Source organism: Paroedura picta, chromosome 3 (assembly GCF_049243985.1).
Source record: "Paroedura picta isolate Pp20150507F chromosome 3, Ppicta_v3.0, whole genome shotgun sequence".
NCBI classification, from domain to species: Eukaryota; Metazoa; Chordata; class Lepidosauria; order Squamata; family Gekkonidae; genus Paroedura; species Paroedura picta.
Window position 1 is genome coordinate 105,192,548 of NC_135371.1, and position 27,742 is coordinate 105,220,289.

General features: G+C 45.9%; 1 protein-coding gene across 10 annotated transcripts in view; it reads left to right on the plus strand.

Annotated features, from left to right (window-relative positions):
• Nucleotides 1-27,742, plus strand: part of ABLIM3 (actin binding LIM protein family member 3) — a 209,928-nt gene that overhangs the window by 179,080 nt on the left and 3,106 nt on the right. For 2 of the 10 annotated variants that reach the window (XR_013229299.1, XR_013229294.1), the window contains 12 exons: nt 1,261-1,290; nt 1,622-1,751; nt 2,957-3,055; nt 4,938-4,988; nt 10,250-10,384; nt 10,920-10,984; nt 11,392-11,539; nt 15,165-15,194; nt 15,575-15,633; nt 18,155-18,215; nt 19,517-20,539; nt 22,673-27,735. Coding sequence is in view for 1 of the 10 variants with exons in the window: in XM_077327078.1 (XP_077183193.1) it covers nt 1,261-1,290; nt 1,622-1,751; nt 2,957-3,055; nt 4,938-4,988; nt 10,250-10,384; nt 10,920-10,984; nt 11,392-11,539; nt 15,165-15,194; nt 15,575-15,633; nt 18,155-18,215; nt 19,517-19,524; nt 20,459-20,539; nt 22,673-22,786 (1,011 nt within the window). In the remaining 9 variants the exon portion in view is untranslated. Of the gene's footprint in view, nt 1-1,260; nt 1,291-1,621; nt 1,752-2,956; nt 3,056-4,937; nt 4,989-10,249; nt 10,385-10,919; nt 10,985-11,391; nt 11,540-15,164; nt 15,195-15,574; nt 15,634-18,154; nt 18,216-19,516; nt 20,540-22,672; nt 27,736-27,742 lie in introns of those variants that run through there. The other 8 variants (XM_077327078.1, XR_013229293.1, XR_013229296.1 and 5 more) reach the window with 8 other exon arrangements.

A 27,742-nucleotide genomic window follows, 5' to 3' on the forward strand; every position in this document is an offset into this window, starting at 1 on the left:
GGCCGTTATCATGCTCCCGAAAAGTCCCTTTCCCTTTAAGGCAGGTTAAAAAAAAAACACACGTTGCAACGAATCTGCGTTGATTCGTTGCAACGGAGAGACCAATCTAGCTAGCAGGAGAGACCAATCTAGCTAGCAGGTGGTGTTTGAGCTGCCGTTTCATCGTTGCCATGCTCCCCCCGAGTGAAAAAAAAATAACCCCCTCCCTCCCCTCCGCACGGGCGCAATTTTCGGCTGAAAATAAAGTGAAAAATAAATGGAAAATAAACCAGCAGACAGGGCTGTGTGGTGCTTGGTGACTTAAAACAGCTCTAGGGAGGGACTGCAGCCGGGGAAGCCTCACTGGGTAAACGTAGGCTCACCGGTGCGTTGATCGCCGCTCGCTCCGAGAAAAAAAAAATGGCGATCACTTCGCCGGAAGATCAGAGGAGAGAGCCAGGGGGCGGGACTTTGCAGAAACCGCAACAATGGTAGCGCACAGAACTTTCCCGCTTGTGTTGCAGATTGGTTGCAAGAGTGTAGCGCTTTCCGGAGGGTGAATCCACTTTTTGGGATTTCCCTGAAAGCGCTACAATGAAGCACTTTTTGCAGATCGGTTTCAGGAGTGTGGCAGATTGTCAACGACGTTGTGCATAACTGCAAATTAGTAGTGATTTCAATTTGCAACCATTGTGCAATTTTGAACTAGTGCGGAATGGCCCCCAGAATACCAGACAATTGATATAAACACAATCCCCCCATTCCAGTAATTAGTGTAATAACCTTTCCTACCTAAAATGTTAATAGATATAGTTTTTATACAAAGGCGTGCTTCTGAGAGGACAGGGCTTCTCTCTGCAGCTTCAGGCTAGGGTTGGGCGCTTCAGCATCCAAAGCAGCACACCGGCAGGCACACACACTGCCTTGAATAAGGCTACTTCAGACCAACACAGCTACCCATTTGAATCTATCCTTATGGAAAAGTATATCTATTTGAAGAAATGAGAGCTGTTTGGCTGTATTTTCTCACAATTTCTGAAAATAAAAATGTAGCCCTTTTTTCATGGTTACTCGACTCTTTCTCCATGATTTCCTCTATGATCTAACCATTCTTATAAGGTTGTCATTTTACTAAATGGACAATAACAGAGGGGTGGGGGAAGAGGTGAATTGTGCTGTAGCCCTGAGCAGTCATGTCAGCTTGTAATTGGTTTTTCCTCTTTTTTTCTTCCCCACTCTTCACTCCCCCATGACTGGTCTCTGGCCTCCTGTCACTTCCAGTCTCTTGGAACTCTGTCGCCATATTCGCAGGTAATCTAATGGCTTGCCAAACTGATATGAGGGTTGTGTGGCTAGGCCTCAGAGAGTCAGAACTTGAAGAAACATTTGCTGAGAGATGGGCCAGCAAGATCCCAGTGGTGAAGGGCTTGAACTGTATTGCTGCTAGATCTCGGCATTAGATTGTGGAGGTGGCCCCAAGCTATTTTAAACTGAAGGAGCAAGCCAATGGCCTTTGTAATGTCATCACATTATCAGGGAAACTGACTCCCAGAAGGGAGAAAAAAGAAGAGTGGAATTTATGTCATGGCCTGGTGGGCATCCTCCCCTAGGGATTTTCATCAGTCTTCTTTTGATTTTCCAGGATATTTATGATAGCATGGATATCAGGCAGAGGCGGGCTTCCAGCCCAGGCTACATTGATTCCCCCACCTACAGCCGCCAGGGCATGTCACCCACCATCCCACGCTCGCCACATCATTATTACCGCTCAGGTAAGGATAGGATTCTTTCTCTGTGAATGAGTTGCGTACAAGGTGGCAACATCATCTGGAAATTCCAACTTCCCTCTGGGTCTCCTTCAGAGCTGGAACATCTTCCCATTTTCATAAGAGTTTACACTGCAAAGTCTTATGGGGAAAAGGAGAATAAAAACCATATAGATGAAGAAGAGGTTTTTTGTGCCCTGCTTTTCACTACCTGAAGGAGTCTCCAAGTGGCTTATAGTGGCCTTTCCTTCATCTCCCCACATACATCTCCCCTGTGAGGTGGGTGAGGCTGGGAGAGCTCTGGGAGAACGGTGACTGGCCCAAGGTCACCCAGCTGGCCACATGTGGAGGAGGAGTGGGAAATCAAACCCATTTCTCCAGATTAGAGGCCACCACTCTTAACCACAACTCCCTGCTGGCTCTCATTTCTTATGTTAGATGGGACCACTTCTTGACAGAGAGACAGTCAAGTGGCTGAATACATTATGATTGCTGTATAGACCTATCTGTCCCCTAATCAGAGTTGGGTTTGTTCCTGCCTGAGGTTTCTTAGATAGCATTCTTTTCTTTTCTGTGGCAAGTCAAATAATAGTGACTCCCCGACAGACGTGAAATTGGAAGGGCCGGATGAGGTGCAGGGCATTAATTCTTCAGTATATGAACATGATCCAGCAATGAATGTTTACATGATGTATAAGGGAGCTGGCAGCACAGAAAAGAAAAGCACACATTTTCTTACTGGAACCTCACCCTATGCCAGAATGAAGAATGTGGCACACTTGTCACTGACCTCTGTACCACCAGTGCTAGTTCCAGAAGCTAAATCCTGATATGGAGTTTGATATCCCTGAAATGGTTTTAGACCCATCACTGATGACACACACTTGTGGAAATTCACTGTTTGTCTGAGAACCCAACACTTCTCCCTCACTGTGGTGTGTAGGAGCTCCTACCACCCCTCCATCCATGCATCCCCATCATCATTCACAAGTGGCTTGCTACTCTTCTAATATGGCTGCTTTTAACACCAGTTTCTCTCTCCCCCCATCTCTCCCTCTCCCTCCCTCCCTCCCTCCCTCCCTCCCTCCCTCCCTCCCTCTCTCTCTCTCTCTCTCTCTCTCTCTCTCTCTCTCTCTCTCTCTCTCTCTCTCTCTCTCTCTCTCTCTCTCTCTCTCTCTCTCCTGCTGCTCCCTCACATCTGCTCTTTCAAGGAACAGAGAGTGGACGCAGTTCCCCCTACTATAGCCAGTTAGATGTGAGGTCTTCCACACCAACCTCATACCAGGCTCCTAGGCATTTCCATATTCCAGGTAGGCTCTGGAGGCCTTTGGCCAGCCTGTGAAGGAGCAATATGTCTTTTTTTTCATGCATGCATGCATGTATGCATGTGCCAGATATGTGTATTGCATGACTAGTGCTATTGCCATTGTAGTCAGCTAACAATAACAAGATGCCTTCCCATGGTAGAGGCCATCCATAAACAAGATCTGCAGACAAAGTCTGATTTCACCTTCCACTGCAGCTTCTCTCCTGTACAAAATACCAGACCCACCCTGTTCCTTTCCTCCCTTTCTATTCCCTCAAAGACCACAAGGCAAAGCTTGTGTGTCAGCTAGGAGCTCTCCTACACCCATTCATGACAGATAATTTATCTTATACTCCTCCTGCTCCCCTCAGGGCCCGCTGCACCCTTCCCCCAGATCTCTCTGGGCTTGCCAGATGGCTGCTCCCTTCCATCAGAGACTCCAGGGGCCACCAGGTAAGGGCAACTGCCCCACCCCATCTGCAAGGAGGGAGGGAAATTGACAGTTGTCCCTTCTCATTATACAAGTAGATACATGTATGCCCTCTCCGACTGCCTGCCTGCCTGCCTGCCTGCAAATCAACTTTGTGAAGTAAGCCTAAAGTAATTCATTACTCAAAAGCAGGAGAGGCCCACACCTGCCTAAAAGCTTGGCAGCATCAGCTCCCTCAATCCTTCAGCCTCAAACCAGGCCATGTCAAACCTGGATCCCTTCCAGTGCTTTTTGACATGCACCCGCATATGTGAAATGACACCTGAAAACAGCTCCAAGATATTGATCTCAGACAGTCTTAGAAGAGGAGCAGAGATCCCTTAGGAGTCAGTGAGGGGCATGTAAAGCTCCACCATGTCTGGCCCGGGGACTTCCCCACCTTGCTTGGTTTTCAGAAATCCAGATGTTGTGTGCCAGTCATCCCTTTCAGTACTGAATCCAGCTAGCAACCTTAGATTAGGCACATCTAAACTCCATGGCAGGAATCTTAATACCTGTTCTCCAGATGAATAAAAGAAGGAATGATGTGGCCTGGAGTTACAGAGTCCCTTTTAGCCCTCTATTTATCTTGTCTAGCAGGAACTGCTCTTGTGTTGCCTAAAATGGCCAGTATTTTCTAGAATCCTCCCTGGCCTTTACCCTCCTGTTACCACCAAAAGTAGCATTCAGATTACTCGTGTCCCAGTGGCTTCTGCTGATGTCTTTTATGGATGGCCCTTGGTGTTCTCCACCAGTCCAACCTTATCAATAAGCCTTTGCACTGATTGGATAGCTCCTGTTCCCAGCTTGCTTTGCTTCTCCCTTGTCTAAAGAAACTCTGGCTGACTTGCTTTGCTCTTTGGCAAGGATGGGGTGGGGTGGGGTGAGGCTACGGGAGGTTGATGCTCATCTGTCTTGGAAACCAGCTCACAGATCCTCCAAGGCCACTGGCAGACAGGAAGGTGGTGGCTGCTAGGGCCACCTGAATCTTCCTTCTCCTGAATTGAGGCAAGCCACCAAGAATGTCCAAAGAAAAAAGTTTGCCTGGCCCCGCACTCTGTTAATGGCATGCATGCTCACAGCATGAACTCTGGGGCACAGACACATTCTTTGTCTTATGGCTGCCTTATGACGCACATCGCTCCAAAGGGAATTGATTCTTTCTTTCCCCATCAAACCAGGTCCCAAACTCTCCATGCTTTTTACATACCTCTAATTAGGCTGCCTCATTTTATTCCACAGAGCTATGGAAGGTGTGTGGGGGAGGGAGGGAGGATAATGGAGTGAGCAGGGGATTTGATCATGGGTCATCTAATACGGTGGCTCCTCTAACTTACCTCATTCACACACTGGCCCCTTCTTCCTTTCTCTTTTTTTCCTGTCTTCTTCCCTTCATTATCTTTCTTTTTGCCTTCAGCTGCTGCAGAGACTAACATCTACCGGAAACCCCCCATCTATAAAAGACACGGTACAGTCTGGCATGGCTTTGGCACGTATTTGGATACACATAATAAAATCCAGTTTTAACAACATTGCTGTGCAATGAAGGGCTCCATGAGCTTCTACAGGAAGTTGGTGTCAGTGCTAGAGAGGGACAACATATACCCTGGAAAGAATCATACAATCATAGAACTGGAAGGCACTTCCAGGATCCTCTAGTCTAACCCCTACACAATGCAGGAACTCACAACTACCTGCCTACTCACAGTGACCCCAATTTCATGCCCAAGTGATCCCCCACACACATCAAAAATCTCCAGAATCCAGCCTGGGCTGGAGGAAATTCACCTACCATCCCACAGAGGCAATCAGCAATTCCCTGGGTTTGCAGGGAAGCGCCACAAGAGACAAACACTGGCACATGAATAAGGAAGATACATCAAAAAAAGGCTGAATGTAGTGGAACCGACATAGAGGGTTATTCTTGTGTAGGAACCTTCTTTGCTCTAAGGAGCCTGTGTGGGTTTCCTCAGATATAACAAAGGCAAAATACCAATAGGATAGTTAGGTGGCCATTCTAAATGTTCTAGGACTCTTGTGGTCTGTGGATTGATGTGCCTTTTAAATGGTGAATCAGTGCCATGGAAGCCACTTCTCCATGGGCATAATCTCATAGTTTTGGTGCACTTCATATAATGGTTAGAAGTCAATAATCAGACTCACACACTTGGTTGCAGGCTTTTAAATGTCACCAGGGGATGAAAGTGGCTTCACAGCACTGCAGATATTGTGTAAAGAATTCTAATAAAGGAATTCAGGGAAAAGTCAGTAAACTTATGGATTGTTGCAATATTCCCCCTGCAGCAGGAATCAGTATATCAAAACAAAGGTAGCACAGACCACATGTTGTCCAACTTTGATCCAAAGAAGAGGATGCATCAAGAAAATGTTGCCTGCTTGTACAAGCTTAGAGACACTGATCCCAACAGAGAGTCACCATTCTAGAGGAATTAACCATGTTCACTAGAGCATTTAGCCAAAGTTTGATGGGTATCCTGTGAAAGTTTACTTTGAAGTGGGTTGCTCAAAGGGGCTTACATTCCAAGTCAGTGTATGCATTAGTATATGTCTAGATTTACTGCCTTTTGAAGCACAAAAATATACCATGGAAATCCACCCCAAGGAAATTTTAGTTCATAGTTGCTCGACCAAAGCATAAATGATAAAGAAACAAGCAAGGTGTCGCAGAAGTTCTAACTGCTCATTATCTCCATGAGAACTTTAGATGCCAGCACATCACAGCCTCTGATCTAGTTCACCAAGAGGCACCTTACTGCAGGCAGAAGCCCAACCAATCTAAACTTGGAAAGAGCAGGAACTGTAGGGAGGGCAGGGATGGACTTCTTCAAGATGGACCTATGGAAGCAATTCTATTCAGTCTGTGGAGTGGGTGAGGCTCCAAGAGCATAGTACAAGGGCAGCCAAACTGTGGCTCTCCAGATGTCCATGGATTGCAATTACCATGATCCCCTGCCAGTATGGACTGGAGTTCCTATTAGTTGCTGGCAGGAGCTCATGATAATTGTAGTCCTTGGACATCTGGCCACCCCTGCCATAGAAGATGGAGGAATGTCCTCTGCTGGGCAGGCCCTAGCTATGAGGAGAAAGGAGTTCTGTGCTCCCCAACCAATTCTATTTGTTTTAGAAGTGGTGTGACTTTCCCTTTATTGTGGTAACTGTCTCCTCTCTTTCCTTCCCTCCTTCCCCTGTCTGCCTAACACCTTGCCTTGCTGACTGTCTGCACCCCATTGCACTGTAAGTAGCTACCTTTGCCTCTCTCATTTGTATGAGTCCCACGTATGTTTCTGAGAACTGCTCCAACTTCCTCCATAAGTCCTTGGAACTGGTTTGGGCAGTATGAGAGTCAATAGTATGGCAAGGGTATTGCTATTCTGTGTGTGTGTGTGTGCTTTCTCTGCTTTCATGAAAATTAGCAAAGAGAAATCCATTCTGTACCATTGGACAACAGTCGGGGGGTTAAATTATAACCTGCTGTTAATTTAGGATATAAAATAGCTTTCCCTGAACATGTATAAAACCACTTACTTTAAATTATATAATACAGATTACTCATCCCTAAAAGCAGGAGATTTGTCCATTCAATGCATGTAAAACAACAGAAAACAAAACCACTTACCAGTTATCCTTTAATAAGGACTAGGCTGAATTAGATGAGATATTGCAGGTCTGTGATCAGACCTCCCTTTACATTGCTGTTGATAGCAACCATGGCATGGGGGAGGGGGGCCTTGCCATGCCCTAATGATTCACCCCTTTCAGTGATATCATCTGCTACAGCTAGGACCACCATTGGGGGCCTTGTCCCTTGGGCCCTGCAGTAAACTTTTGATCTATTGCTTCCCTTTTGCAAGAGCAACTGCAGTTCCACCCCTCTTGTGTTGTCTAGATAAAAGAGGGATGGAGGGAGTTATGCCTGAGATCTGACCAAGGAAGTGTTGACTCTTGAAAGTTCATTCACTGAAAATCTTGTTGGTCTGGACTTGTGCTACTGGACCTGCATGGCACCAGCTGCCTTGAATGGCACCAGCCACCTTAGATCAGTACACTTTAAGCAATTTTGGTGGGAAATAAGGGCATAGCCTCAGATTGTCATCTGATAGTGGCTAGCTTCTCATTTTTTAAAAAAATCTTGATTTACATTAGACTTATTTGAAAGTTGAATTAATTTTGGAAGGCAGAGAAGGTAATCAATATGAAGGACCAATGGCACCTTTAAGACCAACAAAGATTTATTCAAGGTGTGAGCTTTTGTGTACATGCACACATCCTCAGATGGTGGAACAGGGATCATAAGAGTACAGATATAAGGAGAAAGCAAATTAGCAGCAAATTAGTAAACAGTACAATAAGTCCAAATATGCAGTATGACAGTTCTTTGCTGGAAAAGCAAATCAGTATTTTGGACTGATCAATTGTCATTCACAAAAACATTGGGGCAATAAAAATGTAGTCAGTGATTAATGGCAGGCACTTTCCCAGTTTTGAAAAGAAGTAATTAAAAGCAATTTCAACAAGTCCACAAGTCCACTAATAACACCCCCCCCCCCCAAACTGGAAAAGTTTCTGCCATTAATCACTAACTTTACATTTTTATTGCCCCAATGTTTTTGTGAACAACAATTGAACCACAGGACTCATTTGCTCTTCTAACAAAGAATTATATGTTTACTAATTTGCTATTTACCTTCTCCTTATATCTGTACGCTTATGTCCCTGTTCCATTGTCTGAGGAAGATCTTTGTTGCACTTAAAGGTGCCATTGGACTCAAATTTTGTTGTGCTACTTCAGACTATCATGGCTATCCACTTGAGCCCTGCAGGACTATTTACTATCTTCCCTCTTCACCTTCAGTCATGATACAGAACTCATGGGATTTGGGGACAATCACTCCCCTCCCCCCCCCCACACACACACAGTTTTTTGAGCCTTCCCAACAGGCTCTTCTGTGCCCTCCTGCCACCCTTATACATGTATATGGGCAGTGAACTGAACAAGTGACTGCAGGTGGAGAATCGTTTTGGAATGCCCAGGGGTATAGAAGCAGATGGAAGCAGCTCTGACATCCTGCCGAGTAAAGAACTGAAAATAGGAGACTGTGCTGCTGTTATCAACTACTCAGTGAAGTACTCCCTCCAAGCATAAAGGCAAGCAGAGAGTGGCCTAGAGTGTGTTGGGAGAGTGGCCACTCCCTCCAAGCAGAGAGTGGCCTAGGTGTGTTGTTTTTGAAACACAAGAGAGCATTCTAAAATTCAGGAATGTGAAGCTGGGAAACAAAACTCTGAGGACTGAGATCACCCTAGAGATGCATAGAGCTGGGCAAGTGGTATGATTTTTCCCCCCAAATATATGACATTTGCATTGGGTCTTGATGGAGCCAGAGGTTACCTGTCCCTGAAGCCCTGTGGGGGCACTTGACAGCCTTACTTGACAGCCTTACCCCTCCCCAATCTGCAATCTGACCCAAAGCTCATACCACTGCACCATGTAGACCAGGGGTCATCAACCCCCGGTCCACAGCCCGGTGGCGGGCCGCAAAGGCCACGGTACCAAGCCATCGCCGGCCACGCCTGCCTTCCCCCGCCGGCAGCAAGAAGGAAGGGAAGAGGCAGGCGCAGCCGCCGGCATGGCGGTGACGCAAACGAGCATGCGCGCTGTTGCCGCGCATGCGCATTAGCACCCCCTAGTGGTGAAAATGTGCATGCGCAGTTGCTGCGCATGTGCGTTAGCTCCACCTGGTGGCGAAAACGCGCATGCGCGGCAATTGCGCGTGCGTGTTTTCGCAGCACCTGGGCCGTTGGCTCTTCACTCACTCCGGAGGCGGTCCCTGACCTGAGAAAGGTTGGGGACTGCTAATGTAGACCACATCTTAGAGGATGAATATGCAGAGAGAAGAGGTCTGAGAAGTCACAGGTGAAGTTATTCTCAGGCATTCCTTAATTTGCAGCTGTGCACTGGGAATGTAAGACTGGAATTGACCTGTCAAACATGGTTTGCCTTATTACCTAAGGCAAGCCTTGCAAGCAGCCATTCAGAAGGTACTCTCCACCCTGTCCCATTTGCCCCTCCTCCTCCTGCTCCTCCTCCTCCTCCCTCTGCTGCCCCTGCCCCTCCAGCTATCTGCCAGTTCTGCACAATTCAAGTAGCCTGTTCCACTTGCTCTCTGCCTCCCTCCTGATGGAATGGATGAACTTGAGCTGGTAGATGACATGGAACGGCACTGCGTTTCAGGCTTGGAATCTGTTGCAGGCACAATTCTAGACCTGGCTTGAAATGACAGGACAGATGGTCAGGGGGAAGAGTCAGTGCCAGCAGAGGGGTGAAGTGTGGCTACTCATCTGTTCCCCAAAGAGAAGCACTAGTACCACTGACAAGTGGAAGGTTACATGTCTGCTTTAGTCCAGACTGCCAGTTATATCACCACTGTGTCTATTTGCCTCTGAGGTAAATTTTATTTGAGGAAAGGACTTGCTTGATAGGTTGGAACAGAATTTCAGATTAGACCCATTTGCCTTGGTATGCCCCGGTCACATTCAAGGCGGGAGCCAGCAGGGGCCCAGCTTTTAGCATGAAAGTTTTTGGGAGGTGCACTCACATGCCACTTCTGCATGGGAAATCTGGCACCTCCCACACTTTTTACATCACATTGTTTGAGTCAGAGTCTTTTAAATAACTGAAGTTTTCTTTCTTTCCCTCTGTTGCTTTTGTAGATAACCAATCTACAGCTACAAAAAGTAAAACCAGCGAGGATATTGCCCACTCCTCCAAATACAGCCCAGCTTATTCCCCAGATCCATATTACCACTCAGAGACTGAGTACTGGACTTTTCAAGGGTCACCCAAAGGTAATCTTCATTCCATGACATTGAGCCCCACCCCCTCCTACAACCACACAGGCTGAGACATAATCAAGGCCAATAATATGCTGGGAACATCTTGAACTGGAGGCAACATGCTGCACCAAATGCAAAATAGACTTGGGTTCCTGCTGTACCTTTGAAGGTTACTTAAAAGAGGAGTCAGCCCCACAGCTTGCCTGGTAGGTTTGAGGAAGGTTACACTGGCTAAACTCCCTCTTTTAGACAGCCCTTGAAGAATCAGGAAGTTCTTGCTTCTTTGCAAATAGTTCATTTCACCCTTTTGAGTTCCCAGCTATGGCTCCTAATACTGGAGTTGTCTCCATCACTCAGAGGGTTGCAAAGACTGAACCGCTGCTTAAGCAAATGGATTCTAGAAGGGTCATCACATATCTGGAATACAGAAGTGCATGTCCACCTTGCCCCCTGTTTCTAGTTGACTCCACAGATTTCAGCGACTGCTGCATGATGCTGTCCAAGTGATTTCTCTGACCTGATTGTGCTTGGCTACCTTTCCTTGTAGCACCCCGAGTTCGAAGATTCTCTTCAGGAGGGGAAGAAGATGGGTTTGATCGAGGGATGCACAAAGTGAGTGACAATCATTGTTCTTCTTCCTTTGCTGTACTGTATTCTGGACTTGGAAATACTGTTTGAGCTTCCTTGAGAAATTTTCTAAGAGTTCTTTTCCTCTTTGAAGGGTGTGAGACTTTAAAGGGTGCCAGCTAAGCCCATACTGTGATAGCTGATGCTATTGGACTCTAGCAGGAACCTTACAAGAGGACATGCTATCCTTTGAATCTTTAGGCATTGTATCTTTAGGCATTGCCTTCCACTGTGAAGGAGTAGTCTGTTACTGGGGAAAATGTTCACTGGGGAAATGTCATGTGATATCACCAGCAGAATCTAAATTTGTGGGCGGTAGAATATAAGGGCCCACATAGTCATTATCTGTGTTAATCATATTTCTTCTTTTAATGTTTTGTGGTATGGCATAGCTCCAGACTGGCATTGGCAGGTTGATACTGAAGGAAGAAATGAAGGCACGGTCCAATTCCTATGCAGACCCTTGGACACCACCCCGCAGCTCAACCGGCAGTAGAGAAGCTCTTCACACAACTGGCTATGAGAGCTCCCTCAATGGCTGTAAGCAACATCACATGCCCCGCAGCATACCTGCAGAGGGTTGGCTTCTGAGCATTAAAAACCCATAAAGGCTGCCTTTTCATGGGTATTGGCCATCTGTCACTATAGTATGGAGATAACATTGCCTGTTAGTATTTCAAACAATGCAGAATAATCCCGGGCCAGGGTGTAGTCTGCCAGGGCTTTGTACCCAGTCCCAGTTCAGATGAATCCATCCTGTCTACACTCAATTCGATTTGCATTTTGATTGTGGCCACTTTCAATTTTCCCTCTGCAACAAGTATGATTTATTCGTGGTTACCCTACCTTTCCCCTGCGATATCCTGGAGTGGATATAAGCCTCAATATTTCAAAAGCTGCCATCAGAGAATATGCTGATTTACGGTCTTCGCGAATTAACTCTGCCTCATGCCTCCAGGGCGCCAGTTCAAAGTCTTTCTAGTTCCCGGTTGCAAGGCTTGTCTTAAAGTGACTGCGCTCCAGAAGCCCTAACTTCATTCAGCAGATATTTGCCTCTTGGTTCCCCCCCCCTTTTGCTGTCTCCAATCCTCTCCCCCGCCATTCAAGAAAAAAAAAGAGGCTCCTGCTGCATTCTGAGCTTTCCCAATCGAGTACAGAGCACTTTTTGTTTGGGGGGGGGGGGACTATAGGAAGACCCAAGTTCAAATTGATCAGAATTCAGCAGGATCTACAATTGAATAAACAAAGTAATTGCAGAATCACCTCAGATGTTGAACCCAGTATCCTGGAAAACACAACATTACAATCATTACCAGTACAACTAGAAAGAACCAATTGATTTCTTGGTCCCAGCTGGAACTGAATTGGGCTTGGTTAGTTTTCCAATGATGTTTGTTAGCACTTGTCACTGAGACAGATTGGGGTGGGGGGGCAGATGTGCTGCAACATTAGTAATCAGGGACTGCAAAATGGATGGAGGCAGAATTAAAGTGTACAGGGAGAAATGAATAATCACTGTAGTGGAATGCCACAGGTTCTTTAAGGCAGTGGTCCTCAACCTTCCTAAGGTTATGGACCGGCAGTGGTGGGGAGGGTGATCGTGCGGCCGCGCATGCCGCAACGCACATGTGCGGCCGCAAACGTGCATGTGTGGCACTTCCGCATATGTGCGGCACTTCCGCGCATGTGTGGCACTTCCGTGCATGCGTGTTTGCGGCTGCGCATGGTGCAAACATGCATGCGTGGACCTGCCACGCATACACGTTGCGCATGCACGCCCTGCTTCCCTCTCCCCTCCACTCTCACAAAACGAAGCTTGCTGGGCCGCAAGCTAATTGGCCGCTTTTGCGGCCGATTTGCTTGCGGCCTGGGAAGTTTCTTACTGCTGGGGGGGGAACGGGGAGAGGGAGCAGCGGCCCGGTACCGGGGCCTTCACGGCCCGGCACCAGGCCGCGGCCCAGTTGTTGGGGACCACCGCTTTAAGGAATAGGCTGTGTGCATCAGAGCCCTGGTTCAGAATCCCTGGTCTACAGAATGCCTGTGACATTCAGACAATGGATTGATTGAAATGCTGTTTGGTTAAAAACTTTAAATTCCATCTTTCCTCTCATATTGGACAGAGCCATCTTGGTGTCGTGGTTAGGAGCGCGGACTTCTAATATGGCGAGCTGGGTTTGATTCCGTGCTCCCCCACATGCAACCAGCTGGGTGACCTTGGGCTCGCCACAGCACTGATAAAGCTGTTCTGACTGAGCAGTGATATCAGGGCTCTCTCAACCTCACCCACCCCACAGGGTGTCTGTTGTAGGGAGAGGAAAGGGAAGGCGAATGTAAGCCACTTTAAGACTCCTTTGGGGAGAGAAAAAGCAGCACATAAGAACCAACTCCTCCTCCTCCTCCTCCTCCTCCTCCTCCTCCTTCTTCTTCTTCTTCTTCTTCTTCTTCTTCTTCTTCTTCTAGGCTTACACTCTCACAAAATGATTAAAAACATAGACAAAGTGGCAGCCCCCATAGGAAAACAACCACCACCTAGTCTTTAACATAAGGAAGTTGGACCATAAGGAAGGCCGAGCGTCAAAGAATTGAGGCTTTTGCACTCTGGTGCTAGAGAAGACTGTTGTGAGTCCCTTGGACTGCAAGGCGAACAAACTGGTCAGTCCTAGAGGAGATCAACCCTGACTGCTCCTTAGAAGGCCATATCCTGAAGATGAAACTCAAATACTTTGTCCACCTCATGAGAAGGAAGGACTCCCTGGAGAAGAGCCTAATGCTGGGAGCGATCGAGGGCAAAAGAAGAAGGGGACGACAGAGAATGAGGTGGCTGGATGGAGTCACTGAAGCAGTCAGTGCAAACTTAAATGGACTCCGGGGAATGGTAGAGGACAGGAAGGCCTGGAGGATCATTGTCCATGGGGTCGCGATGGGTCGGACACAACTTCGCACCTAACAGCAACAACAACAAGTCTTTAACATGCTTTCACCACCATTCCCTTGCCTGGTCAAACTCAACTCTTCAGCTTTTTACATGAAAAGACAGAAACAATATACCAGTGGGGACTCTCAGTAAAGCTTGAAAAGGCCAGGTTTGGTCACAGAAAAATGACCTTTTGCTATATTAGTTCAGCCGGTCGATGTGGGCATCTGGAAGGAGTCTTTATCATTTATCCATTTTTTGTGAATCAGGTGTATTGTTCGAAACAAAATGAAAGGCTTTTGTATGTGTGTGTGCACACATGCAAGTGAATGCTCATTTCCAACATTTAAAGGAGCTGCAAGAATGTCAGATGTGCTGCCACCTAGTGTTTAGTTTCTACAAGATACGGTTTTGGACAATATAATAATACAAGAATCATACATACAATAATACCTGAGTATTATGCTGTCTGCATAAGCTGCTTTGTGTGTGTATGTGTGCATTCTCTGTATAAATTCCAGGTGGGATACACACCTTTCTCTCAGCCACCTCCATGTTCACTCACACGTAGAATTCCCTGGGGCAGCCAGCCAGCCTGAGACTGAAGGGGCCTCTCATTAATCTTGGATGGACTGCGGCTCTATCCCAGAGCCATTTCCCCCCTCGTGCAAAGGGAGTATGGGAGAGGGGCAACTTCTGCAGTTATAATGGCTGGCCACTAGATGGGCCCCTAGGCCCCTCAGCAGCCAGTTTTAGTCTCCTTTGGAATGACGATGGAGCTGCCTGCTTCTGCCCATACACACCAAAAGCTCCCTCAGGAGGGGAAGAATATGGGAGAGGCGGCTGCTTTACCTCTTTTATCCCTACGGTAGGGAAAATACTGGTACTCTAAAAGGAGATTCTGAGTAGAAGCGTTAAGCCGTTCCCATCTCCCCTTCTCCAGTGAAGCAGCCCTTATTTCCTCCACAGTCATGAAAAGTGGATGATACAAGACCATCATTGTTGTTCCAAGCAATTCATGGCAACAGCTAGCAGCCTTTTCCAAGTTCCTGTAGCCCTTTTTCCTGTTGCAGTTGCCTCCATTGGGTACCTGCTTTGTGATAATTTTCCTCCACGAGTTTGTATAGCCATAGACACAAATGTGTGAACCTTGTGTGAGCCACCCACAAAAATGCATTCAGACCTACACTTGTGTGCAAAGCAAGGTGTCCTTTATGCTAGCCTGACTTCCTTCTTTCACCTTCCCTACAGCTCCCCGGATGCATTACCTGGCTGACAGCGGTATGTGTCTCTACTCCTTCTCTTTCTCTCTCATGTTGAGTACTCTTTTGTGCATATTAGGCCCTGGATTTAATGGGATTTGGGCAGCTGGAGCAGAGCTTGCTTTATAGAATTTGAGGTGTGGTAGATCTTAGACACATTTTTGGAAATGGCATTGAAGGCAACCTATAATCCATTATTTAGCATATGATGCTATTCTGCCATGTTTGAGGTAGGTATGGAGGTGGCACCGTTTGCATTTTCTGATACGTTCTTGCTTGGCAACTAATGTTCTCCTTGCATGGGCACTACACATGTTTGCCATTGGGGCTTTTCCTGGGCAAATCCACTGGTCTTTTATTTGTGGTCAATAAAACTTGTTCCTTTGTTTTGCTTCTCAGATCCTCTCATTTCGAAATCTGCTTCTCTTCCTGCTTACAGAAGAAATGGGCTGCACCGGGTAAGTATCTACTGATCCTGATAAGCGGGTTAACATCTGTATTGGCAGGGTCAGGCAGGCATCCTTTGAATGACCTCAAAAGAAGAAAGTTCAAGCAGCTATCATGACTATAGATACTAGAAGCTGTGAGGATTGCCCCCTGTAGACGCTAACAAGATTTGTGATTGTAAAAGCAGACTTCTTTATTAGGTAGCATTGAAGTAGCAACAGACACACTCTTTGCTTGAACTGAGGAGGGGCCCTCAGTTCAGGTCCTATATTAATTTTAGATTGTCAACCCCTACTCTGCCACAAGGTAACTCTTTACCTTGAGTTGCAGATAGCCAGCATGGCAACTGTGGGGACTGGTCTTTTATCAGAAAGGTGGTAAGAACAGTCAGGTACTGGGCTTGCCAAGGGAACATGAATTACAAAAAGTGTGGAATGCAAGGGGGCAAGGTGACTGTCTCTGTGGAACTCGCTTTGCCAAAGACTTATTGTGGTGTCCATGCTGTATTCCATTCTAACCTGATTAAAAAAATAATAAAAGCCCCAACCCGGACCTCTGGCACCGGACTCCCAATGACCCCATTCCTACTTCTGTTGATGAATACATCCATTTCTAGATCAAGGGCATTCTTGACTCCCACCGCCACCCAGGAAACCTGCAATACTTTGTTGACTGGAAGGACCTCCCGGAGGAAGGAGTGGGTGGGCACAGAGCATGTCAGAGCCTCTTGATTGGTTAAAGCAGGGGTAGTCAAACTGCAGCCCTCCAGATGTCCATGGACTACAATTCCCAGAATTGTAGTCCATGGACATCTGGAGGGCCACAGTTTGACTACCCCTGGGTTAAAGTATTCCACTGATGACAAGGCAGCCCCAGCATGATGGGAAGGGGGGAGGGGGAGATGTCAAAAACCCTGTGGTATTTTCCATGTTTAATGTAGTTCTGTTTGATTTGATTTTCGTTTGATTCCTTGCCTCTACGATGGATACCATGTTGCAATGTTCATTGTATTGTTCCAACCCCTTTTATTTAGAGCAAGCTGGCAGCCATTTAGTCTTGGGAATCTTACATGCAGCTCACATCCTTCTTGCTCTTTTAGGGAGATTTTATTGTGGGGTTTTAGATGTTGTGAGCTGCCACAAGCCAGTTACAGGAGTAGCGGGGTATAAATTAAATAATAAATAAATAAAATAAAAAATAAAAATCAAACCAAACAGAATTATACTAAACATAGCAAATACCACAGGGTTTTGACAGAAGCCCTCTGATCCTGAATTCAGAATCTTCACTTCCAGGTTCAGAAGTGAGGACTGTTTCCTCCTGGGCTATTAGAATTCCCATCATGCCAAGAAGTCATAGATCTCAAAACCTGTTGCTAGTAAAACCCTGGAGATTCCCAAGAAGAGCAGAGTAGATTGCTGGTAAGGGACATAGAAAGCCACAGCCACTTTCTGAGCTTGCAGGAGTGGCCAGTGTCTCATGCATTTCTAAATCACTCCCTAGCTTCTAGAGTTCAGCTAAAGCTGTTACATGGTCCAAATGCAGGTCTGGAGGCCACATGGCCTTTGATTGGGTTAGCCTCCCTGTGCAATCTTTGACACACTGCTGCTAAATGAGAGTAGAGAGGTCATGTAACAGAGAACTGGGTAAGATTTGCCTGGGGACACATTGGCTTGTATCCAAGACAGTGTCAAGGTAAGGTGTGTGACATTTTCCTTGATGCAAGAAGGAGGAGGCATTCTTCCTCTTCTTTGTTGCAGCCATGCCACGCCTCGCAATCCAACTACAGAACTGCACATGCAGAGAGGCCCTTTGGGAAATGAGGGTTCAGTGCAGGCATCTCCCACTTTTGTGAGCCTGCAGACACCTTTAGAATTCTCCCCCTTTTCTAAAAGCATTGGTCAGGTGCCAGGGAAAGTGTCAGCAGGCACCCTGGCGTCCCCAGGCATCCCATCGAGGACCTCTCCTTCATTGGCTGTTAGCCAGATCTTGTATGAGCACAGACTGCAGAACTCCTGTTCAAACTATTCTTAGCTGGTGTACATAAACTTGTTAAGGCACGGCACCTCACAGAGCTGCTGGACTACACATGATTCATGCTAGTGCATGTTCCCAAAGAACACTTTGAACGCAGCCTATCTCAAAGGGTTGTTGGGAGGATTAACATGAACAACTCCATCAATACCATCCTGAGCTTCTTGGAATACAAAGCTACTCTTCCACCTGGCAAAATGTTAGCTCGGCAAACTCTCAAACTGGGAGGCAAACATGGGTTGAGAGGCTTTTGGAGATATGGTGAAGACATTAACAAATGGTTGAAGAGATTGCTTTCATGACCTTTAGGGTCCACTCCCTGGCTCTTCCACTGCACAGACTGCTTCACTCATGGTTCCCCTCCTCCATTTCCCAGCAAACATTTCAGAACTCTAACATTAACCAGTCAACATTTCCTGAGCTCCCACTGATGGGATTTTTCATAGTATTGTTCAGACACTAACTGCTCACTCCTCTGCATTGTCATTTCCTCTGCAGCCACCAAGTGCCGAACTCTTCCACTATGATAGCACAAATGCCGTCAACTGGGGGATGCGAGGTTAGTGGAAGAACTTGAAACATTGAACAGTCCCACAGAACGTGCTTTTTTGAGGTTGCACTGATCTCATGGTTCAAGGGGTTCTCTTAAGATTGCCTGCTTATCTATTTTGCTGGAGATCGTATTTCAATAGATAAAGAACAAATATACTCTCAATCAAAAAGGGAGTTGCATACTTTTTTTTTAAGGAAATGGGTCAACAGACTTGTAGCAAGCTGAATCTTGACATCCATTCTGTGGCCCTGATGAACAAAATAACCAGTAAGGTTTTCAACTTTGGCACAGATTTGTGACTGTATGTGGCGTGTACAGGAAAGCCACTGAGTTCAGCAGCCTGAGAAACAGAGTATTAATGGGGGTGTGGGGAGGCTGGAAGCAGACAAAATCTAGCCATTTTACATCCCATTAATTTCAGTGACACAGCTAAAGGTGACATCAGCTTCTCCCAGTAAAAGCAACAAGATTGAAAAGTGGTGAATATTGACTTTATTGTGTTCTAAATTTCTAACCTTGGTTGCAAAAATATGCAGATAAGAGTATCGTGTAGTTTCTAAAGCAGAAGCTCAGTATTTCTAACTATTGGGGGGTACTTTGGTTTCTGTATAGCTCACAGAAACACAGTATAACAAAGTTTGAATCCAGTGATGCCTTTAAGACCAAGTGTGCATGCCCACAAAAACTCATACCTTGAATACATCTTGGTTGGTCTTAAAGGTACCACAGGCCTCAAATTTGGTTCTGCTGCTTCAGACGAACATGGCTACCCACCTGCATCGATAAACAGTACATTATGCAAATAAAGAAAAATCTAATCACTGAATTGAACTTTGCATCAAGGGGCATTAGGATAACATTGACACAAAACTGAATTGGGAAAGGGAGAGACCACGTGGCTCTTACAGGGATTTACGCCAGCTCTGGGAAAGGCCTTTCAGCTCCCTGTAAATGAAAGCTGAAGCCTGGGGGCAGGTCATGTCGAAATGCAGCTTGGAAGAACAACGTGTGACGCATTCAGGATTGTCAGGTGCCTCTCATTTTAGAGGGTTCAAGTACATGGCTTTCCTGTAGGAAACAGTGAATGCCCCTTATTGCAGTTGCTGCAGCATCACCTTCACCTTGCTCCTTATTCTGGAAAATAGGTTGCAAGAGCTCTATCAAAGCCTGAAATAGCAAATATCTTATTTGTTGTAATAGCTCTAGGAAAGTCTGAAATAGCAAAGATCCTCTTATTGCCAAAGAAGGATTAAACTGACTTCTCTCTCTTTCTCTCTCTGCTTTCTGTTTCTTCTCATCCATTACAGAATACAAGGTAAACCTTGCACAGGAATCCTAGAACCTTGGCCCTTTTTACTTTGGATTTTTTTTAAGCTGCCACCAGTTTACTACCACAGATAATCCATATGGAAAGTGGGCAAGAAGAAACATCTCATCTACCCCTGCGTGTTTTCAAGTGCTCCAGCCTACACGAAGGCACATTCAGAGGCCTGGACATAGCTTGTAGCCTTTGTGTTTGGGGATTTCAAAACTGTGTGTCTGGAGGCCACCTTTTATGGCTTATATACAGTCGGACACCTTATGAAATTGGAACACCTTATAAAACAGGGAGGCCTGGCTCTTCAGCCTTGGTTCCAATCATGCTATGCCCTTTCCTGTTGTGGGGGGGGGGGGCTGTCCTCCTCAGTGGCTCGCATCTCTCTGGCATGACACACTTCTGCTCATGCAAGACCAGTGCCTTTTCATTTGGTTTAGGCCATACTAGACATATGCTCAAAGGGTAGCCTGTATGCCAGTAAAGAATCTAAGCATTATTTCAAAATACTATATTTGCTACTTCATTAGATTTGACACCTTCTCTCCAGCTTGTGCCTATGTAAACGTAAAGGTAAAGGTATCCCCTGTGCAAGTACTGGGTCATGTCTGACCCTTGGGGTGACGCCCTCTAGCGTTTTCATGGCAGACTCAATACGGGGTGGTTTGCCAGTGCCTTCCCCAGTCATTACCGTTTACCCCCCAGCAAGCTGGGTACTCATTTTACCGACCTCGGAAGGATGGAAGGCTGAGTCAACCTTGAGCCGGCTGCTGGGATTGAACTCCCAGCCTCATGGGCAAAGCTTTCAGACGGCTGCCTTACCACTCTGCGCCACAAGAGGCTCTTGCCAGTTTGTTCCTACCAAAGCCTTATTTTTTGTTCATGGAGCAAACAAAGGGGGCTCAGCAGTCTGTTGGTCACCCTTATCTTGTAGATATACCCTTATGAGCTGCTTCTGGTGACAACAAGGGGGAGAAACCGCTTACCCAAGGATGTGGACAGAACTCGGTTAGAGGTGAGTAAAACTGCCCAGCATCTCTGCTGGCATCTTTATTTGTCTCCCCATACCTGGATGGTCAGATATTGGGGCAATGTTACAGAAAGTGCCCTCCCACTATGGCTGTTATATACCCACAGGGCCTGATGGTTGAAGCCCAAGGTAACATCTGCCAAGAAATGCTGGTCTAACCACTGGGAGGAGGAGAGACCTGGAAGTTTGGCTCCTGCCTGACAAGCCCCCTGACTGGGAATTTTAGTTGGGGGCATTAAGTAGACTGTAATGTTTTTAAATTTCTAATTTTGTATGCTCATTTATTGTTGATGTGGAAAGGCAGGATAGAAATGAAAAATTATTATGTCCAGCTCTCCCCCAACATCCCATTTGGCTTTTCTGCTCCAGTTTGAGCCACAGAAGATTATTACCAAGCTTCCACGTGGCATCTTTGCCCATTCCCTTTCTGTGGTTTCCCAGTGCTTTATCCATGTTTTCTCAAAATGCCTTTGGTCTGGTGTTTACCACTGGAATGCAGCTGGAGTGCATGCGGAAGGGATGCCATGCTTTAAAAAGTGTCATCTGCTTCAGCACCAGTTTCCCTGCTGCATTCCCCCACAGCAGTGTTGTCTCATCACTATGGGCTTAAAAAAGGAAAAGACAGTTGACAAAAGCTAGTTAACTGTAGTGTGATAACGAGTTATCAATCCCTCTAGATTTCTACATTTCATTTTTTAAAGTAAGTCTCTGTCCCTTTTCAGTGCCAAGATACACCTATTCATACCTATCTCTGCAGAAAAGGGTCTACAGATTTGCATTTAAAAGAAGAAGTTGGGAATTCAGGGAAACAAATCAATTATTTATTATAATGCCGCAGCAATCCATCCATTGCTGATTTTTAAAGGAACCTGAAAAAGGCCTCCAGTGTTACACATGTATTTGGAAGTGTCAGCTATAGTGCAACGGGGCTGGAAAAGTGCAGGGAACTACATCATCTGGAAGCCCTGTTGCCCCTGTGTTGAATCAGCAGCTGTATCAGCAATCAGAAATCTACAGAGAGTCATTGCCATGGAGATGCAGACCATCCATGTAGCACGGCTGCCGTTTTCTACCAGGCAAAGCTACTAGCACCCTACTTGTCCCCAGCACACCTGGCCACTGTGATTCATGCAATGGTCACCTCCGGGATTGACTTCTGTAACTCGCTCTATGCAGCCTACCCTTGTCCTTGACCCAGAAATTGCAGCTGGTGCAAAATACAGCAACCAGGGTCCACACTCGAACATGTTGGAGGGCTCATATTCAGCCAGTTCTAGCTGAATTGGTTGCTGGTTGCAGCCTAGATCATGTTCAAGGTTCTGGTTTTGACCTTTAAGGTCCTTCTTGGTCAAGGCCCCATATTTCTGAGGGACTACCTATCACCTTATGCTCCCCACAGGGCCTTGCATTCTGGAGGTTCTAGCCTGTTGATGATTCCTGGTTCTTGAGAGGTTCGTCTGGCCTCAACCAGGGCCAAGGCCTTTTTAGTCCTGGCCCCAACCTGGTGGAATGAGCTCCCAGAAGAGCTAAGAGCCCTGCAGGAGCTTTCATGGCTCCACAGGGCCTGTAAAATGGAGCTCTTCTGCCAAGTCTTTGGTTGAGGCCAGGGTGTGGAAGATTGCAGGGGCCCCTCCACAACCAAGAACTATCAGCAGTCCTGAGAACTGGGGCCCTGAGCTGCTGGTGGAGGGGGGATATGGGAGTTAAGGATGGGTTTGGGGATTTTTTGTCACCGGAGCAAGTTGTTATTTGGTTTTTCTGGGCTTTTATGTTTTTATGTATTGGATTTTACTCTATTGCAACCCGCTGTGAGTCTTTTAAGAGCAGCGGGTAAGAAATATAATAGATTAATAATAATATTAATAATAATAAAATAATATTAATAATAATAAAATAAAAAATAATGTGGAAGACCACCTAGTTCGATGCACATATGAAAACATGCAGGAGACCATGTGCTCTTACAGCCCTTTTCTGTCCTGAGGCTTGGATGACATTGCAAGTTAAAAGCCCACAGTTCTTGTGTGCAGAGCCACAGTTCCACAGATGTTTGCACATAATCCCACCCGCACATTAGTGATCGCTGCACAGTCTTATGCCTGTCTGTTTTCCCTCCAGCGCCACCTGTCGCCAGAGGAATTTTACCAGGTGTTTGGCATGACCATTGCTGAGTTTGACCGCCTGGCATTGTGGAAGAGGAACGAACTGAAGAAGCAGGCACGGCTGTTTTAAAAGCACTGCATTATAAATATATACATACCTATAAATATATACATATATATATATATTATATGCTATATATATGTGTGTGTGTATAGAAAGATCTCTATATTGAAACTCTGTATAACTTTTTCTGTTGTACAGTAGGAGCCCTGGGTGCTCTCTTTGGAAGCCTTTAGAATGAATTGAAGTCTCACAGATATTTTTATGCTCTTTGTTTCTTTAATTCCTTTTCTAAAATGTAGCTGTTATTTGGAGAATGTTTTCAGAGCTAGGGAGGGGGGATCCTGTTTTTATACTGAGCTGTCTTTTTCACATGAATGTCAGGCAGTCTTCGGCATGGCAGTACCTCGTGCCTGAGTCTCTTCAATCCAAGTGCAGACCAAGGAAGGCAAGAAGGCGTTGGTCATGGGGCACCAAGGAGTGAACTCTCCTGCCTAGGGTTGTCAACTCTGGGTGGGAAGTAGGTGGAGATGGAGGGGGGGGGTAGAACCTAGAGAGAAATGTTAGCAAGGTACGGTGACATAAGAGTTCCCCTCCAAAGCAGCCATTTTCTCTGGAGCTCTGATCTCTGTTGCCTGGAGATCAACTGTAAGAATGGGAGATTTTCAGGCCCCACCAGGAGGCTGGCATCCCTGCTCTTACCAATGAATACTCCCCCAACCTTACAGAAGGACATAAAGGAAGCCTGCTAGGTCAAATAGAGGGTCCACCTAGGCCAGCATCCTGTTTCCAAGATTGACCAGCCAGATGCCTTAAGTGTCTTTACTGTCAAATTCCCATTACTCCATCTTTCCACTGCTTTGCCTTAGCCCTCTGTCCAGGGCTGTGTGTGCACTGTGTGTTTTCTTTTCTTTAAAAAAGTCAGAATTCTTGACCAAAACAGGGACTTTTCTAGCACGTATGCATTATGTAAATTAAGCATGTATATGAAAGACTAAGTATTGCATTTTCATGAGCCCCTGCCAGCAGTCATCATTGTAGTTGTAGTCCATCGACATCTGGAGAGCCACAGTTTGGCCAGCTCTTCTTAATCCAAGATTCTTTTCCAGCCATGCCAATTTGAAGATGAAGAATGGGGCGGGGAGGTGGAGGGGTGTCTTTAGATGTTTCTGTTAATTAGAGGCCCATTGCCTCCGACTGGTGATTCCATTTAGAGGCCACTGCTAGTAGCCATGGACAGACCTATCCTCCAGGAAAACACACTGTAGTCTGTTAGCTTACATCAGTTATTCTGCTTCTCTCAGTCATGGCACTATGTGCTTGGGCCAAACCCATGAGGACTGAAAAACTTACCGAAGCCTACTCCAGTCAACCAATTTATTAAAACATAAAAGCTAAGTAGGGTTGCCAGCTCGGGGTTGGGAAATAACTGGAGACATTTGGGGTGGATTGGGGGTGGGGGGCTTCAGTAGAGTATAATCCATTTTCTTCTGATGACCTGCAATTCCAGGGGATCCCTAGGACCCACCTGGGGACTGGCATACCTCAAACCTAGGTTTTTGCAATCAGGCCCACATCTATGGGCACCTACCCCCTAAACCTCCCTTTGTCCAAATTAATGTCCCCTTCCCTTCCCCACTTTCTATAATGTGCTCCACCGCTTATCTGGAAATATTTGGCACCACCTTCATTTATGACCATCAACGAATGTACCTGTTTAAACATGGACCTCTTTCCATTCTTCCTGGTTCATCCTCTATCTGTCATGCTGTGAGAGATCTAGTAGCCAGTTGAGTTAGAAAGCACTTTGTCTTGTAAGTCCTGGGAGAAACTACTCCTTTTTTGGCTGGAAATAGCCAGTGCCACTATCCTGTGGCCATTACAAAAAGAAACAGATGTAGCCTTCCTATGGCTTTATACAAATACTGTGATGAAACAATACCTAAGCCAGTGTAAGGGTGGAGGCTTTTTGTATTGAGGTTGTTCACAACCAAGGGATTTAATACTGAGATTTCATTTTATCATAGAAATAGCTGTATCATAAGAACAGGAGGTGAGTTTAGAGAGGCCTTGGTAGCTATTGGCATATGTTCATCTTGACTTTGTATTGTTTTTACTGGATTTTTTTTTTGCCTTTCCTGGTCACTAGCAATACCTCCTATAAAAGATTCAATCAGTATGGTAGTCTTTTGAGTGAAGAAATGTACATGGAATGTCTTTATCTCTGTGGGAAATTGTAAGCTTATTCTTCTTTCTTAAAAAAGAAAAGAAAAAAAGATTTCTTACCAAATACGCTGTTTGAACAAAAGAATTGTGCATCATGTAGTATTTTTGTCTCCATCAGCAATTACTTTTGAAAATAATCTGCAAGATCATGACCGCAAAGCCTTTCAGCTATTATATATCCTATCCTTTCTCTCTGTCATCTCACAATGGCTTTGGTTTAGAATGAAAGGCCCAAGATCACCTAGTGAACTTCCATGACCAAACTGAGATTAGAGCCCGGGTCTCCACACATACATTCCAGTCCTAGCCTCTGACCACTAAACTGAACTGGTTCTGCTGTGGCTTCCTGTTGGGCCATTCTGTTGATGAATGACTCCATCCATGTTGTACTAACTATATGTTTTTGGGGTTGTTTGTTTTTACAACACAAGTACATTCCACCATGTACTGGTCTTTGTTTTTATCCATTTGACCTTTCAATGGGAAAGTCTAAATTTTCAATCTGATGTCTACTATAATTTACATCCCAGGATTATCACAAACTTTAGATAACATGACTTTCCCTCCGGAGGGGTTACTTATCTCTTTACTATAGGTCAGGTAGATACCAGTAAACCCATTACAAAAGAAATTGAAATTGAATTCTACCAACATGACTCAGGAATCTGTCAATCCTGCATCCAGCCTCTGGGTTTAAAGGCCATTTGACTACCTTCAAGTATCCCAGTTTTGCAGATACCACAAGAATAGAACAAAAAGACAGAGAAAAATCTCTTGTCAGAAAGTTACAAACTATCCTTCTATGTAATCATATACTGAGCTGGGGAACAAACTGATGGCTGTAATATTGGGTCAGAAATCGCTTCCATCTACTTCAGCACAGCAGTAAACACAACTCATCATATTTATGATTTATCCCTCGCAATACCTAAATCAACCTACATGAAAGAGTAATTCTGTGATCTGACTTCATCGGGTCTAATACTGATGTCACATATGCTCAGCCAGGAACAGGACACACAATTGTATCTTCAGTAGACATAAAAGCCAATGTTGTGACACGGGTAATGAAACCACCCCCATTATTAGCCATATAAAGAACACAGTAATGGCTGAATAATCCCATTACGTGACCCACCCAAAAGATTTATACACCCTTCACATGATGAGCACAATCAAGCAGGTACAAAGTTGCAAAGGGGGTGCATAAACCACACAGCAACTCCTTAATCACAGTTGCAGGCAGGAAACAGGCTGCTTGTGGTGGCCTTTGTAATCCACCAGGGGCCCGGTAGGTGTAACACACCTACTCCCTCCCCTCTCCAATAGAGGCCCTCTGTATAATGGCAAACCACACCAGTCACTGGACTCTGGAATTAATAGCTGGGGGGTGGGGGTCGGTGGGAAGAGGATTCTAACTGGGATTATAGCTACAGAGTTAAATCCTTTTCCATTTTCCTGATTCAGATCCTCTTCACACATGCACATAACAGCTATTTGACCCACAGGAAAGGTCATACACATGTTGTGCCCCTCCCTCACCCTGAGAGCCTTGGATGTGCCCCTGAAGTTACATACCTATCATCAATTTCCTTCACCCTTGTATATTGGAACAAGAGGGCAGAGTGATGTAGCACCGTGAAATACAGTATTGCCATTTCCTGGCAGGTTCACGTATAGCCTTGTTGGTCTGTAGGGACCGGGTGAGGTGTTCCTGTGAATCCAGTCTTCCACTGCAGATACAAAACAGGATGAGCTGGAAGGGGAGGGGGGCAATCAGCTTGCACTACGTCTTTTTGCAGGTGCAACGTCATGCCATCACAAAGCGTTGGCACCAGCCCTGAATAAGCGAAAGGCTGTCTGAGCAGTATTCCTCCCTCTGCCAGGCAAGTGGTAGAATACATTGGGATGGTGGCCATGAGGCCAACCTGTGGCTTCTAGTGCCATTTTAGAGGAAGCAGTAACCATTTTAAAATGCTGGGGGTGGGCTGCTTCAGCACTTTAAAAGATGTGGAAGGAGGAAACCTGTTGTTGCCGCCATGCGGGCCTCAAGGCCATTTTTAGTGTCTCTGAAATGACATCAGTAGCCATGGGGTGGCCCACTGGCTGTCATCATTTGGCTCTTCACTCTTTGGAAGGGGAAACACTGACCATCTCTGCTTTCCCCCTCCCACTGCAGACTCACATTTGTGCCCAACGCTGTTTCTGGGGAGGGAGGTCTGCTGCCTGATGGCTCAGTGTCCTGCAACACAATAGGTGTCAAAACCTTGTGGTGTTTGCCATGTTTAATGTGATTTGATTTTGACTTGATTCCTCACCTATACGATGGATACTATGTGGCTATGTTCATTGTATTGTTTCAGCCCCTTTTGTCTAAAGTTAATCGGCAGTCATTCTGTCCTGGGAATCTCACCCATAGCTCACGTTCCCTAGTCAGTCTCTTCGCTCCTTCACGGGGACCCCGTCGTTCCACACCTTTGGAATTCATGTCCTCTCGAGGCAGCCCAGCACCTTTGCCATCCCCACCACTTTTAGCTAAGCGACCAGCCCCCACTGTTGCTATGCTGACCATCTACACCTCAAGGCAAAGCGTTACCTTTGGCGGGGGAGGGGGGGAGGGTTGATGATCCAAAAGCAATATAGTATCTGAACTGAAAGTCCCTTCTTAGTTCAAGCAAAGCAGTGTTCATTGCTGCTTTAATGCTATCTAATAAAGAACCTGATTTCTACAATCACAAGTCTTCTTAGTGTCAACGGGGTGTGGATGATCCTCACAGATGGCTTGAACTTACTTTTCAG